The sequence below is a fragment of the Pleurodeles waltl genome, chromosome 3_1 (assembly GCF_031143425.1).
Source record: "Pleurodeles waltl isolate 20211129_DDA chromosome 3_1, aPleWal1.hap1.20221129, whole genome shotgun sequence".
Classification (NCBI taxonomy): domain Eukaryota; kingdom Metazoa; phylum Chordata; class Amphibia; order Caudata; family Salamandridae; genus Pleurodeles; species Pleurodeles waltl.
The window spans coordinates 538,955,302-538,972,402 of record NC_090440.1 but is presented as its reverse complement, the minus strand read 5'-3'; the positions used below and the strand labels follow the sequence as shown (position 1 = coordinate 538,972,402).

The 17,101-nt window shown below is 45.3% G+C and overlaps 1 protein-coding gene across 1 annotated transcript in view; it reads left to right on the top strand.

The window, feature by feature from the left end:
• Window positions 1–17,101, top strand: part of MAP2K5 (mitogen-activated protein kinase kinase 5) — a 1,242,853-nt gene that overhangs the window by 1,122,355 nt on the left and 103,397 nt on the right. The window contains exon 20 of the mRNA XM_069222863.1: window positions 10,897–10,958. Within this exon, the coding sequence (XP_069078964.1) occupies window positions 10,897–10,958 (62 nt within the window). The remainder of the gene's footprint in view (window positions 1–10,896; window positions 10,959–17,101) is intronic.

Sequence of the window (17,101 nt, the reverse complement as noted above, 5' to 3'; positions counted from 1 at the left end):
AAACATCTCTGAATAATACCCCAATACTGTTGTTAGTATTGGTTGTATGATTTCATGCACACTGGGAGCTCTTTAGAGGACCCCCCTGCTTTGCTCCTACAGACAGGTTTCTGACCTTCTGCTACCTGACCAGCTCAAGCCCAGGAAGGCACAACAAAGGATTTCCTTTTGGAGAGGGAGGCAACATCCTCTCCCTTTGGAAATAGGTGTAACATGGCTTGGGAGGGGTGGCCTCCCCAAGCCACTGGTATGCTTTGAAGGGCACATTTGATGTGAAACTGGACAATGGAAAGGGGAATAACCACTCTCCTGTCCATCACCACCCCAGGGGTTGTGCCCAGAGCTCCTCCAGGGGCCACTTGATTCTGCCATATTGAATCCAGGGTGGGCAGAGGCCCCTGGGAGAATTGGGAGTGGCCAGGTCAGGCAAGTGACTTCACAGCCCCCTCATGACTGGCGGTCACCCTGCTAGGTGACCAATCCCCCTTCCTGGGCTATTTAGGGTCTCCCTCTTGGTTGGGTCCTCAGATTCATGCAAGATTCTAGCAGGATTCCTCTGCATCATTTACTTCACCTTCTGGCCACTGGAACTGCAACTGGACCCTCCAGGAACCTACAATCTGCACTACAGCAACAACTCTGCTCTGCAACATTGTTTCTCTGGCTCCTTCCAGGAACTGCAACATTTGCCCTCCGAGGGCAACGAGTCTTCAGTCTGCACAAGAAGCAAGAAGGAATCTTCCATGGAGTGAAGGAGTCACTCCCCTAAATCCTCAGGCACCAACTGCAAAGACAACCGGCTGCGTGGATCTCCTCTTCTCCAGAGCTGTGTGGATCGTGCATCACAGGTGGTGGTCTGGAGTGGTCCCCTTGGTCCTCTCTACCAGCTTTCCAACTTGGGAGACGGTAAGCCCTTGCCTCTCCATGCAGGACAATACCCCTGTGCACCACATCTCTTGCAGATACAAGGCTTGTTGGCATCTCTTCCAAGGGATCTTCAGGCTCCGTGTAGCCCCAGCCCCCAGCACTCTTCCCAGCGGCGCACAGCCCTCTGGGTGCTTCTCCAGCAATGTAGGACTCCTTTCTAAATGTGCTGTGTGGGCCTCAACTCGACTCCTGTGCTTTCTGCCTGTGGGTCACCTGTGGGAGCCACTTCCTCTCCCTGTGACTCTCCTCATTGCTGAGGGTTACCCGGGACTCCCCTCTGTGGGTTGAATCCCCCTGGACCTTGTTGGTCCCTGGCAGCTCTGCATTTCATTTTCCACTACATTTTCTTTTGCCAAGGCTTGTTAGTGGTTTTTCCACACCACTGACCGGCTGCAATCCTTCTTTCGGTGTGGGATGTCGACTGCATCACTTCAGGAACTCTTCAGCTGCTACAGTGCTGCACTGCTGGGGTGCTTTGTTCAGTCGACCTGCATCCACAGATGGGTGGGCAATGGCTCCTGCCACAACCAGACACTCCAACTTGAACTGGACTTGGTCCCCTTCCTTTACAGGTCGCAGTCTTGTCTGGGTCTTGCAAATTCCTCATTTGAAGTCCTTTTGGTGGGTTTGGGAAGAACCAGGTACTTACCGCTCTTCTCATGGTCTCTGGGGGGCACACTGGTACTTACCTTTTGAGGGTTCCTAGTTTCTCCAGCTCCCCTCTACCGATTCCACTTCCTTGGGTGGGGGCCCGACTCTCACATTCCACTTTCTTAGTATATGGTTTGGTGCCCCCCTCGGGGTACTTACTATTGCTTTCACTGTTTTCTATTGCTTTTATGCTAATCACTGACTTCTAATTTGTACATAATAGTGTGTTTTACTTACTTCCAGTTGGGGTATTGCCTATTCAGTATTTTAGTACATGTGTTACCATAATAAAGAACCTTTATTTTTGTAACACTATGTGGTTCTTCCATGTGTGTGAGTGCTGTGTGACTACAGTGGTTTTGCATAAGCTTTGTCTCCTAGATAAGTCTTGACTGCTCATCCACAGCTTCCTGTAGAGAGCCCTGGCTTCCTAGACACTGTCTACATCTCACTAAAAGGGGATACCTGGTATAAGGTGAAAACACCATAGGTGCTCACCAAACACCAGGCCAGCTTATTACATCAGTGAGATCAAAGACTTCATCTGTCAGCACCTGGGTTCCTCCAATGAGAGCCCTGTCTTGTCAAGTGGTGCCAAATCCAGTTTTGGGCCCTTTAAGGAGGTTTTTGGTGCTACAAGAAGAAAATCTACGCATATACTCCCTGCTTCATTTCGAACGGACGCACCTCTGGAAGGTTTCGATGCATCACCGCTGCCCACGCTGGAGCGTGGTCCCCGCTTGACGCAACAAATACAGTTTCCAACGCAGGCCCCAGCTTTCCATCGCAGTGTGCCAGAAGAACCACCTTTGTGTGAGTTTTGGGCACAGCATCACTAAAGTCCATGACGCACCGCCCTGACTCCGACGCTGCGCATGCTTCATCACTGTGAGATCGACACTTTGCAGCTTGACTTCCGATGAATCACCGATGCATCATCCCTGGGTGCCATTTTCTTCATGAACACCACAGTAAGGAACCAACGCTTCATGCTGCAAACAATGCATCACCTCCCCTGTGGCAGTAAGGAACTGATGCATCTCCTCCCGTGCAACAGTAAGGAACTGATGCATCTTCGGCCGATTTTGACACACCACCTGCTCCTGCATCCCCCATCATATTTCTTTTTGATGCATCTCGATTACTTTGCCTCAGTCCAGCACTTCATTGATTTCAAGGAACTACAATTGCATTTAATCTTTTTAAAGTGATATCTTTGCTAGTGTTTGTTGGATTTTTTGTTGCTTTGGTCTTGTTTTACTCAGATAAATATTGGGTATTTTTTTAAACTTAGGGTGTGTGTGTGTGCGCACGTGCACACACACACAATTACTTTACACATTGCCTCTGAAATAAGCTGGACTGCTTGAGCAAAGCTACCAAGGAGCAGAGGTTATCTTAGCTGTGTGGCTTCCTTACCCTGTCTAGAGTGAGGACCTCTACTTGGACATGGTGCAAACCACTGCCAACTAGAGACCCCATCTCTAACAACAATGTATCATTTCGATGTTCAAATAATTTTCCTTCTCACTTTTAACTGGCTATTATGTTTTGAACAGGTGCCACCTGATAAGATATTTCTTAGGAAATTGTGATACCTTTAGAACAAGAAACTTTGGGTTGACAGTAGATTTTAAAGCAGCTTGCCTGAGTTTTGGAGTTTGCCCTGAATTCCAGGCCAGGAATGGCGGATCATCATTGTCCTGGCATGCATGTATTATGCGTTTTAAGTTACCTCTGCATAGAGTTTGACCAGCAGAATTCGACACAACCATCTGAAGAAATTCGAGAACTACAGTCTAATATGGAAAAAATGAGTCTTCGTCGTAACGGCATTCCAAAATTCTACATCCCAAAGCCCCACCTTTTCCCCGCATTTTTAATATTTAACTTTCCCATGGGAGCCGAGGATGGAATGGTGCTCTATTAAGGCTAAAGACTTAATGATAGAAAATGCACTTTGGGTACTGGGGAGCTGGCTTCCTGCGCAATCTATTTATACAGAGCAGCAAAGTGCTCTGGGAGTAAAAACCTACTTTGTTAGCATAGCAAATGAAACAATAGCTGGCAAATTGGCTGGAGCTGCCATTATGTGAGTAGCCACTACCTGACTGACCTACGGGAGAAATAGCAATTCTATACCCCGAGGTGTTGAGAGACTTTAGGACAGCAACGTTTGATGAAGATTGAATATAATCCAAGTAGCTGGGAAGAAAGCGGCGAGGCAGGGGGTTTTCATGGTGATGCCCGCCATTCCGTGCAGTCGCAGCAGGCCTATCCTGCCACGCAGCAGATGGAACCGCTGATTACCCAATGGGGAGCCCCAGTGTGTCACCTCCCACAATCCCTTGTGCTGAGATACACATACGGTTTTTCAGCGTGCGAATCCGAAGACAGACTACGAGTAATTACTCCACTCTTTGTTAATTACGAAACCGTTTATTTGTTACTTAAACAATCATTAATGTCTCAGTTTCCTGTTTGGTGTGCCATCATTCTATTCGGCTGCCAGTGCTGGTGTGTAAAAGATAGGCCGCAGAGTTTCTACTAATAAGAAAGTACTGGTATTTTTTGGGACCAGTACATGTGTATATAAAATGCTTTTGTGGCGCTTTGTACAGAAAAAAAAGTTTGTTCTGTATGTGTGCAGGTAAATGAAGCCATTATGGAGGGGACCTCTTACCTCAAAAAGTGGTTGAAGTCAGTCTTTTAAGAGGATGTTCTCCTTAAGGGCAATGTGAAGTGAACATGTTTTTGGAGGACAATATAGGTAGGAAATGCGAGCACTCTTTTAAAGCCCGTGGAGGCATTTTTGTTTGCCTGTTGGATATAAGTAAAAATTGGATAACACCTGCCAAACGTCGGGGAGTCAACGTGTATGTTGCTATGTTGTGCATTTTTTGAAGGACGATCAGGCTGCTGTGGTATTTACATAAAACAGAAAGGTTGCTGTAGTAAGTGATAATCTGTGTAGGCTTGCTGTTATAGATAGTTTGTTGTTGTGTGCATTAATATTCACAAAAGCAAAAGTCTGCGTTGCTATGTTTGTACAAACAGCAAATACTGTTATGGTGTTGGTGTGTAAGGAGAGCAGACCTGGGTAAAATTTCCGTTGTGTTGGTAAATTTGGGTTACACTAGTTATGCAAAATTCCCAAAAGTGCTCTTTTATGCCATGTAATTATATGCATTTGCCGCAAAAGCTTAGCTTAACCACAGGAATGATGCAAACAACCAGAACGTGAGCAGCTACTGTTTGTGGCACTTGTGTTCTTTGTGTTTTTTTTGGAACAAAATGCATTCTTGCATGGATGCGTTTTGAGCTAAAAATATAGCACCAAACGCCAGTTTTGCATTTATAGTAATTTGTCTCCACATTTTGCCAAATTGCACAAATACAAAGGATGCGAATTCTGCACACTTAATCTTCCACACTCCCCTGCCACCCTACTAAGCTCCTATACTCAGCTGTCCATGTGTCAGTCTCTATTCAGACTCTAACACTCAGTCCTCATTCTACTGGTCTTCAATCTTTGCATTCGTCATACAAGACTCTTAAGCTCAAGCGCTTTATTACATGGGTTCAGTGTTCAAATCAAATCTTCTCTCTTGTACAGATACCATCTCGAAAGCCTTCCTTGTTCATACCTCATCTTACCAGTATATCACACTCCAATCCTAAGTGATGAATGAATCTTTTATTGCATGATTAATTAAAATCGTTACAACAGATTAAAAAGAGAAAATAAAAGTAAATAGCAAGAAACACCCTTCAAATGCCAAAGCTCTTAAGCAGCAAACTCCCGCCTAGCACCTATAAGGGTGCATAATCATAACTCCTTCTATATAAGTACAGTAGAACACAATAAAAACTCAGAAGAGAGTCCCACCCTGGAATCCCCAAATCACAAGCTGTTACACAAAATAAGCACCCATTATGCCTCCTTCTGCGGGCACAAACTAATTGTTCAACTTTTGACCCAGTACCATATCCGACGTTCCCCGGGACCATCTCAGCTTTTTTTTTTTTAAATAGATGTTCTAAGGTATGTACCAAAGGCCCTACTTACATACCACAAAACCAACCAGACTCTAATGAGCTTGCCCAATAGCTGTTGACTTCACAAATCGATGAACTATAGCGATGCGCTATAACAATCTACCACAGGAAACAATACAAACTCAACTCTGCCACTTAGATCATGCTGAAGGAGAACAGAAGCCAGTGACATGGGCCTGAAGCTGCTATGCCTAGATTACCTCTCTCAGCTCATCATCCAGGGCTGTTAAGTAGAAAAGAGGGATAGCTTAGGTGGCAGGAGCCATTTCGTCAGAACCGTTTCTTTATAGGGCTCCCTCCCACCGCAAATACCCATGCCAGTTTGGCTCCTTGCCTGGCATAAGGCTAGACACAGCTTGTAATTTTTTTTTACAGAAACAGGCTAGTTCCATGGGGACCACTGCAGTGAAAATAAGTCTTAATGCTTCATTACATGTTCTCACCCCATGTTTCAAGAACAGAGGTTTTAGAAGTAGGCACCTTTCTGACGCCAAGCATGGACAGCAGCATACAAGATGTATTATTGATTCAGTATGGTATTTACACAGTGTGCATTAGTGCACGTGCCCTTGTGCGATCTTCCACTTCTGTCGATATTCCCAGGCAGGTAAAGTTAAAAGGCACATCTGCAAAATGTTCTGGAACACTCACTCTCCTAAAGGTGCTTTTAGATAGGGCTGGCCTTTGGTGGTTACATAAGATTCAAGCAAATCCTAAGTGGTCAATTTTACTCCCAATGGTCGTTGACAAAGCACACATACTCTATACAACTCCTGTCTTTTATTCCTTTCCAGTACTAAGAAGATGCACCACAGTGTGATCTCTCCCTTTGACTTCTTCAGCCTCATGCTCAGCAACAATACTGATCAACCATTAATCCTCCTGGCTATGCACGAGTAGCTGCCTCTGCATGACTCCTCAACAAAATTATTTTACTCTCCAGCAAATCTTTTCTGAAGGGCCCTTCTCTACTCAAGCTGTGCATTCAGGAGCTGCTTCTCTTTTTTTTTAACCCTTTATGCTAACTCTTTGGTCTCTCCCTTTCTGAACCTGTGGTTGGCCTGCTACCTAGCTGCAGAACCAGAAACTACTTCTAATGTATTTACAGTTTAAACATCTGCACATCCATTACTGCCCATGCATATAGTATAAAGATTTTGATGTGGCTACTCATCTTACGTGGGTATTCACCTTTGCTAATCATCTTTCTCCCCACTGTTTTGCATATATTGGAACTTGTGTGATTTAGTACATTTTCATTACGTTTTTAATGTCGTGTTTTCTCCTTTAATCAGATGGTGTATGCCATCATGTTCAGGGTTAGAGAAAGAGTTGCAGTGATGCAAGTAGTTTGCACCAGCTCGTCCATATATTTGTTATATTTCCATTGGGAGCATCCACCCAGTGCATGCTTGTGCCATGAAGGTTCTTTGGGAACCACACCTTATTTAGCTCAAGAGACAACAGTTGCATTGTTGAGTTGAATTCAACTCCTGGTCTGGGAACAGTGGTCCGAGTCAATTATATTACTGGGGGTTTCAACTTGTGCCCCATTCAGTGTTTTAGGCCTTAGTTCAGAGTTTCACAAAAATCTGACTATTTGGCTTTAGGGAGAGGGGAGTTGTGGCGGGAAGTAGATTAGGCCTCTTTCTGCACATTTTTATTTGAGTTGTATTCAGGTAAGACCCATTTTGCTCTCGAATTTTGTTCCATTCAATAAGTAAAGCTGATCTTGCTCAGTGCCAAAGATTGTTGGAAAGGAGGCCTTTCCAACAGAGTTGCAAATAATTATTTTAGTTAGAACACTAGGTAACACGGTTGCTGGGGTACTCCCTCACGTTATGGGTGTTTAAGTCTGTATTTTGTTTTCTTCAAATGCTCATAGTAAGAGAGATCGCCAAAAGATACAGCAGAACAATGCTTAGTTGATCCTTATCACATTGGACTTGGGCATATATGCTTGTTACCCAGATCTACATAGCCTCTTCCACAGTGTTAACCCCTTTGTCAAAACACAGGCGATGGCTGCTTCACATACTCTAACTTAGTGCTTGAATCTTGAGATACTAGTTCTCTCTACTTATGTGTTTCCACCATAGGTGATTGTGGTCCTCTAAGCAGCCAGAAGACCATCAGGAAGGGAAGTCTATGCGTGTCAATGGACAGTGTCTGCTGCATTGTGCCAGAGTAAATCACTAGAATCGGTTCAGGTGGAGTAGCTAAACATCCTCCAATTTGCAAAGTGTACAGAGTACCTCTAGTACTTTGCAGTGTACACCAATCTCTACACTGGTCTTCTTCCATGAGTATCACACAAGGAATTACATTTTACATCCCAGAAAGGCTCTTCTTTCTTCTTATGTTTTTCTGTTGCAAGTTTCTAAATTTCGTAAAGAGAGACTGGGCAGATGAGGCTCCCAAGCTATAGAACAATTTCTCCAAAAACTGTAAGCTTTGTTAGAGTTATCTTTCCTTTAGAAAGAATCTAAATTGTTTTAACCATCCGTTTCTTTATTTAATTCAGTTTTTTACTGCAGTGTAGGACACCTGATGTTGGCATGTGGTAAATACAGTTTAACATAACAATTTGCAGGGTTTTTTTAATACAATAAAAGACTAATTATAGGGACAAATGTAGTGCTTCTTAATGCATTTTCTCATCTGATCAAAGCTCTCTCTTCAAGTTACATGTGGCATGTATTTCTTACAGGGTTTTTAGAACATGTTTTAATGTCATCCCTACAAGATACCTCCTTCGGATCTTTACCTTGTGCTTTTCTTCGGCATGGGGCCACACATTCCTCGTGTGGAAGACAGCACTATTAGTGGCAGTTACGTCTGAATGAGGGATAGTGGCAGTCAGCAAGAAGGGTTTCACATTTCTACCCTTTTGTGATTTAGTCTAAAGATAAAGTAATACAGAGAATCAAACCATCCTTCTAACCAACGCCAGTTCCAGAGCTTTGTTTGTTAAAAGTAAATCCGTTGTCATCATTCTTTTACCGTCCTCATCCTACCAAAGTTCTTACCAGGGCTCTTGGCTACTGCATTGGCAGAATAAAAGAAAAATCTTTGCGGACTAAGCATGCCACAAGCTAATAAAGCTGTGAGGATACTAACACTCTCCATCCTGTCAAGCTCTCTCTCCAAGTTACGTGTTGCAAGTCGAATCTCACAGGGTCTTCAGAACACATTGTAATGCCATCCTGAGATGGAACCTTGTGCTAATCTTGTGAATGGGCCCACAAGTTCCTCCTGTGGAACACAGCTCTGTTAGTGGCAATCACTTCTGCATATGGGTTAGTGGCAGTCACTTCAGCAAGAAGAGTTTCTGCATCTCTATCCTTTGTGATTTATGCTAAAGACAGAATAATAGAGAGGATCAAACCAATACCACTTTTACAGTTTTGTTTGTTAAAAGTAATTGCCTGTCATCGTTCTTCCACCTTCCTCATCCCAGCAGAGTTCTTACCAGAGCTCTTAGCTACTGCATTCACAGCAACTTTTCGGGAGTTAAGAATGTTACAAGCTAACAAAGTGTGAAGAAACTAACACTCTCCAAATGTCTTTCTCTGTCGGTGTGAAGACCCTCTTGAGGGGTGTTGGGCCCATTCTATTGCAGAGAAGGGAGACACTTTTGTTCTCCTAAGAATATTTCCAACTCAGACAATTTATCAAGCAGCTGTGGTTTGGAAATGGGTGATAGAGGACGTTTGAGCAGAGCGGTGCTTCAAATTCTCTTCTTCTAAGGCTACTGTTACTTGATCCTCCGCACCCTTCCTTTCACAAACTCTCTTGAGAGTGGTCAACTTTAAAAAAAAATCTCTGAGGGTGAGTATCCATTAGTATAATTCACTTTCCTTTGGTAACGTTCCTTAGGATGGATCTACAGTCTCCTGAGGATTCCTAATCGCCCATCTCCCAACTTGAAGGTATAACTAGTTTGCATTTTGTTTTGAATCTTCCATCTGCATCCTTGATCTTGAACTCTGTGGTGGTCCTTGAGAAAGGGGTTAAACTTAAGTCACTGGTGCCTGTGGCTCTTTATATAGACCTGCTGTGTCATTTACAGTGAAGCCTTGTGGATCTACGACTGAGAATTGCCTGGTGCCACCTGGCACTGGTCACTGAATTTGCCAATTACAATCATGCATCTTGGAAAGGTTTTTATAAGGAATCTGAGGGAGACAACATATTTATCAGAATCATTGTAATCGGCGGTAACCAATGTGCCCTTTGCTACTGCCTTAATTTGATCAAATCCTATTTTAGAAGACAAAATAAAACAAAATACCAATAAAGGGTGAACATTGTCATCAGGATTTTGACTCTAAGGCACACACACTCTTTTAGATTCATTGTTTTAAACTGTACCATCAAAACAGTTGTTGAACCATTCTACACTGCATTATGATGTGATCTACTATAGAGTGCAACATGCAGCAATAAGTGTATGTACTTTGCATTCTAAATTATAATATGTATTGCAGTACACCAGTAGTTCACAACCTGTGGTCCGGTGACCCCATGGGTCCGCAAAGCCTCTTCAGTGTGTCTGCAACTGCTTAGTAAATTAAATAATATTAACAGATTAATAAAGTGTATATAAAGTTACTAAATGTACAATTGAAAATCTTAAAATGGGCTGTAAATCTCGAGGAATTTGAAACTGGAGTCTAAAAAGTAAATTAATATTCCCAGATTGATTCGTGGGAGCAGTGCAGGGGGCATCAAACAGAATACAGTATGGACAATGTGTGGCTTCAGTTGAATTTAGAAAAGCTCCAACCTTCTTATTAAAATGTTTACTTCTTTATTTATCTTTGCAAATTAAATAAAATGTGTTATCGTTTGTGTATTATGAATGCTTGTTTCTGGATTTTATGTGTAGTGCTTTGCGATTCAAATCATCTAAAATGTTAAGGCCGGGTCCCCGCTTTCCAGTAATACCTCATGCGGGCCCCCGCTTTCCAGTAATACCTCATTGCGGGCCCCCAGATTCCAGTAATGATTCTGTGAGGGTCCCAAGGTTCCAGTAATGATAAAGTTGGGGGGAGGGGGAAGATGCACAGAAGTCAAAAGGTTAAGCACCACTGCCGTATATAGTAAATAAAATGTTGCCTGTTTTTCCGTCCCTTACCGGGTATATATTTAAATATAGGTGGGTGAATTCTGAAGACACTTTATGATTGCTGTGTTTTCAGTGTTTATTGCTAATCTTCCTGACTGTTTCCTTTCTATTCTTTGTTTCCGTGTCAGGATTCGCCGGTTCTCCCAGTTGGGGAATTCTCGGAGCAGTTTCTTCACTTCATCACTCAGTGGTAAGCCTTGTGCTTGGTACAAAACTGATCCATTCCATTAGCTCGGACTCGCCATTGGCCTCCTCTCTCTTCCTTCTTCATTCTCCGGGGCTTGAGGGACTTTAGGCAGATGGCAACATAAATCTGAAGAAATACTATACATTCCATAAATGTTATTTACACAGGAAAGCTCAGCACTATTGGCAAACAAAGCTCCTTACAGTTTGTTAGAAAATACTTACTCTTTGTGGAAAACAAAACCTTTACTGTCTTTTGGTATTTCAACTTGATATCTTTCTGTTCACTCTACACTGATGAAAATAAACGTATATATGTATTTGATAGAGCACTCCTACCAATTAGCACTATTAGTGAGGCATAGTGAATGAGAATACATAAGCAGCATATAAAAGAACCACTCTCCTTCACCAACGAGAGAACTGACTACCTTGTTATTTTCCCCAGCCAGCAAGGAATCCTGGATGACTCTTCTCTCCACTACTCAGGAGAGAGGCAGGCGCCCTCACACTCTCCCTTGTCCAGGAGAGAACAGTCATCCAGCTTCTGTAGTGTCTTCATCTAGATGGAGTGTAACCAAATAAAGATAAAGTTCCTTTATTTTTAATCTTGCACCATTAGCCTATAGCAAGTGTACCATTACCGACCTGTGGGCTTTCAGCCACCTACTTGTAGAACTGGAAATTGCTTCTGTAGCCGGTGATGCATAGCTTTGCGCACCGGTACCACATGCCTTCAGCAGATAAAGCACATCCCCACACCCTCATCTTTCCTTTCTTTTTTTTGTAAATCTTTTTCTTAACAGCACAGCTATTGCACAATGAATCATACAACCATACAGAATACATCTTACATCTATGACTCATAGGCAAATTACAGCCGATATAAAGTCCCCAGAGGTATAGCATTATACTCCGAAACCTCCCTGGTGCAGTATTCTGAAGGATCAGGCCCACAGCCACCATGGGCACACACCCAGGGAATCGCTCCTCATTCCTGTAGGTATCTCAGTCATCTTTCCCTTCTTATGCAGATCAGCTCAACTTCCTTCTGTAGCAATTTGAGCTAATCCAACAACCAGCCCTGCACCCTCATAAGTCACTAGGGCTCAGCATGAGTTTTTGGACGATCCTCGGTTTCATTGTGGATAGGGAACCCATATACCTCTGGGCTTTGCATGATGTTTTTGGAAGATCCTCTGTATCACTGGGGTTTTGGGGAATACATAAATGACACATCTTTCCATTCCAGTAGCATTCGTGCCTCGGGGATCCAAGCCCCTGCTTATTTACATTTCAACCTGATCACTCATCTTATTCAGATGAGTTCAAATGGGATCCATGGTTTGCAGTCTCTGGCCTCGAAGATAGGGTTGAAGACTTACTGGAAAATATCTAATTTGCATTTATGAGTAGAGACGCCAACTGTGGCTGTCCACTCTGGCGTTACTGATCCCCACAAAGTGGAATACTAGCATTAACCTATCACGTGTCAAGGCACATTACTACAGTGCCCTTGCCAGTCAGCAAAACTTGGGAGAGCCCCTTTACTTTCAAACATATAACTTAACTTCTGGATCATCACCACCCTGGATCCCACCACTGTAGAAAGGTGTTTGGTACAAAGATCACATTCAGCTCTAATATTTTAGGTGGAGGGATGAATCTGAACTTTCCCAAAAGACCGACTCCAGAGCTGTTCCTGCCACCGTTTGTCCTCCAGGTCCAAGTTGTTGTTGGTTACGTCCAAAAAGAAAAAGTTGTCAATGCATCACTTAACTTGACTGCACCTTTCCAAGACCCTGGATTTAGAGTGGGCTGTTCCCCTGCCTCTAGGCCCGGCTCCTGCATGTCTGCTTGTGGAGTGGGTGCCATCTCCTTCTCTGCTCCTCCTGGTGTTTTCTGGAGCTGGAGCCACTCCTGCCCAGCTTTAGGAGTTCTAGAAGGTCATGGTCTGCATCTTCGAACAACTGACTCCCTCTGGAGCACCTTGAGATCCCAAAGGAGCTGAGAGGTGTCACTCCCAGATTACCATTTGTGTTACCACTTGTTACACCTTCTGGATCTGCGCCCAGATCTATGTCGACTTCTAGCCTGTGCTCCAATTCGGCTTTGCTATCTTCACCAGGTCTTGGTCCCTCAATGCCATTGCCATTGTTCCCAGAGCAGCACGACTAGAATGAATCAATTATCCTTTCCATCTCCAAGACGACGCCTTGTTAACCTCATCCAGTGTAGATGCAGGGTCCTCTGCAGACAAGACTGACTTCGTGCTACGACATGGTGCCTCTGTCCTTTTGGAGAGTTTCAGGAGGACACTGAGTATGGGGCCTTTGACCCCACTGACAACACCTACACCTTCCCAGAGGAGAACTGATATGAGACGTTAGGTGATGTCAGCGGGCTGGACACCTCAAGAGACTCCAGGTTAGGCCCCCCCCCACTTTAGCCAGCCACTGAAGAGTCTGTGTCATTTGCAATGGTGTTAAGTAGGGCTGCTAAGGTTTTTGATCTCCATTTCCCATTAGTGGAGGTTAAGACTAAGGTCTTAATGGGGGTGCTTCAGCCAGGGCATTCCAGAGCAGAGCTCCTGCTTCCTTTTAACAAAGCCCTCACTCACATCCTCCTGGGGGCTTGCTCCAAGTCCTCTTCTGAGGTCCTAGACAAACATGTTGCATGTCACCATTGTCCTGCACTAGGTGATCCTACATTTCTCACACAGCACCCCACCCAAGAGTTTTGTGGTGCAAGCTTCGATGACCAGAATCAACTCTATCTAATAGATATTCCTTGCCTTAGAATTTCCCCAGGCATCGGTCTGGATCTAGACATGTGGATCCCGGGCCCGCCATGCATCGGTCAAATGAAACGTGTCCAGGAGGCCTGTCAGTACTTGAAGGGAATGTGGCTTGGTGACTCCAGCGGAACCAGTGGTGTCTAGCAAGTGGTCGCAGGCAATATTAAAATCATCCCCCACAATAATAATATGATTCACCATCATGTAGTCTATTCTGCTTTGAAGAATAGAAAATAATTCTGGGGAGTCGGTGTTGGGAGTGTAGACATTGGTCTCCTAGCCAGATCTCCCCTCATCAGCAAATAGCACCCCGCTGGATCGGCATCCACAGCTTGGCAACTGAATGGGATACTTTTATGTACAAATATAGCCACCCCTGTGAGTATGCGCCATAGCATGCAAAGAATCTATGGTGGCCTCAGTGCACAGCATAGGAGTGTGTCAAGCAAGGGGCCAGGTGTGTCTCCTGAAGAGACACCACCTTAATGTCATGTCGATGTAAATAGGAAAGCACCATCATCCTCTTCATAGAGTTGTTCTGCCCCCGGATATTTCAGGTCACACATTTGACCAGCGTCCCTGACATATGGGTATTGCATAAAAGTCTATGGCAGCTGGAGTGGGTGGATCATGCAGATATGCTAGACAGCCAGACAACCCACAAAATGTACATGATAATAGTTCCTGTGATAGCGCAGAACATAAACAACCCTACTCAACTCCCCCCCACCAACACTGGTGAATACATTTCCCGAACATCAAAAACAACCTGTAATAAGGAACTACAGTGGTATACACCATTGGGTTGTCGCAACGCTCACCAGCGGGGGAGTGTCCAAATGTAGAGTATCAAACACGTTATATAAGAGCAGACAATATGTTAAAGTATGAGTGTTACTGCCTAGGGTGGTGTCATGGGACCCAACCAACCGTCATTGCAATGTTTCTGTAGGACAGGTTCAGTTCTGAGATCCGTCAGCCAAGTCCCCGGTGTCCTGCAAATGGTGGGGTGATCTGGGGGCCGAGTAAACTGGGCCCGGCTCATTACGCCTCTGTTTCCACAGGTCATGCAGTTTTCAGAAGGATGCCGCTTCGGCAGGTGTGGAAAAAATATGGTGCTTACCATTCAGTTCAGTGCGCAGTCATGCGGCATATAGCATGGCATAACGGGTGTTATTTTTCTGTAGCATGGCTTTTACATCAGCATATTTGCGACGTGCATCCTGGACCCGCTGCGTAAAGTCAGGAAATATGTAGATAGACATTACCTGATATTGCAAATGTCCTTTTTCACAAGCCAGTTGCAGTGCAGTATCTCGATCTTGAAAATTAAGGAGCCTAGCAATTATAGGGCGGGGGAGTTCCGGGGGCTGGCCTCTGGCCTAGGGATCTATGCGCCCTCTTCACGACAAATGTTTTGGTGAAGGCCTCTCTGCCAAACAGGTCCACCAGTAGTTTTTCCACAAAGCTGTCCATTTGGCCAGTGTTTGCTGATTCTGCCACTCCTGTTATGCGCACATTGTTACGGTGCAAATGCACCTCAGGGTCTTCATTCTTGGAGGCCACAGTTTTCAGAAGGTACTCAACTCTCTCTAGGCGCTCCTTCGTATCTATACATCCATCCTCCCCCTCCGAGTCCGACAACCAGCTCCATCCAATCTAATCGCCTGTTGATCTATACGTTCGTTCATACGGCTGAGTCTCGAATCCAGGGCATCAAAGCGTGAGTTGATGGCTTGAAAATCAGCCATTATAGCTGCTGTGCCATCTGGTGGTGGGGTAGCACCCAGCTCGGAGCTTGCAGATGAGGGACCTACGACAAGAGTTGTCCTGGGGGTCTTACTGGTATCGAAACAGTTGCTTCTGTCTGGGATCACCTCACCCCATGTCTGTGGTCCGTGTGGAGGAGCGGCGTGCCCTACTCTTCAACTGTCTAGTTTGCCGTGTATATTTAGGATGTTGCGCAGTTGTTAAATGGGTCTCATTCTAGGCCTCTAGTTTACAATATCTTCAACGCGTGACTCCAGTTCAGGCAGGCAAATATTTTAGAGAGGAGGCGTTATCTGGCATCAGAGGTGCAGAGGACGTGCCAGCCTGGAGATTCTATGCAAGTAAGGGCCCGACCGGGGACCAGCCGCGAGGGTCACGCAGTCTCCAAAGAGACCCCAGGGAACCTCACCCCCATTGGGTTCCCCGCAATGTGTTCACTTGTTCGAGGCCTGTTGCGGTCTCCCCGACCGAGGCCCCCAGTCAATGCCCAACAAACATCAGTGGAGGTCTAGCAGCCCCTCCCCTCCATCCAGGGGTGCATCCACTGCTCCAGTGCGGCCGGGCAGCCTGCCCCACGCAGCCTGGTGGCCGATCTTCCCAGCCACACCCGCCACAAGTGCGCTGCTCCACAGGCCACCGCCGCCCCACCCTCAGGCTCTCCCATGGCCCCTGTTGCCACGGCGACACTCACGGCTCTCCGTGGCCGGACCCGTGGGTCCGGGCCACCCAGTGACATCTACAGCAGCCTCCTTCCTAACAGTCTAGGGGAGCAGTTCATGGCAGCACAGACACAGCGTCCCCAGGGAGCTTCAGGTCTGCGCTACTATTTTGGTCGGCGGTCAGGCCACACCCCTTCGACACAAGCCATGTTTGACGGCTAAGACGCAGCAAGGTTTACCATCCAATCAGGGTTGAACACCAGTGGCAGTTCCTGCATAAGGGAGGAGGAGCTTCACCCACCCCGCTGGGAGTGTAAACAGCGTGAAAAAATAAATGGTAATAAATCTTACTTTCTTACCATTTTATTTTCACTTTGTCAGCCCCAGCTGAGTGTGAGGGCAGGGCCAATGGACCATTGTTGCTGATAGTGAGGTAGGAGTGGTGGCCACTTCAGTTTGAAGTGTGCATGCTGGTTTGGCCAGCTGTCTTGTGATGGCCAGCTTGACATGCATACTACAAACCTCTCCAACCCGAGTTGACCTGTACAGCTGGATGGAGAGCAGGCATATGCCCCCAGTGCCTGAGGGAGAATCTGAACAGTCCGCTCCAACCCACCCTGGTACATCTCGCCTGCTGCTTAATGTTAAGAGTATGAAAGCAGCGTCTGGAGTTGTTAAAGCAGTTGGTTGTTGGAGTGGACCTCGGAGTTGGACATGATTACTTTTCTATCAGCCTAGTGCGCTGGAGAAGATATCGACACAGTCGTTCATTTTATAATGGCTCACAGTTCAACATTATTGCCAGATGCCTTCTGTTAATGGGCTGTTCACCGCTCATTTGATAAATTGTGCCCAATGGCTCCACGGCCTTCTTAGATCCATCCCACTGTTGATATAGTCCTGCTGCTATCTTTCAGTCCA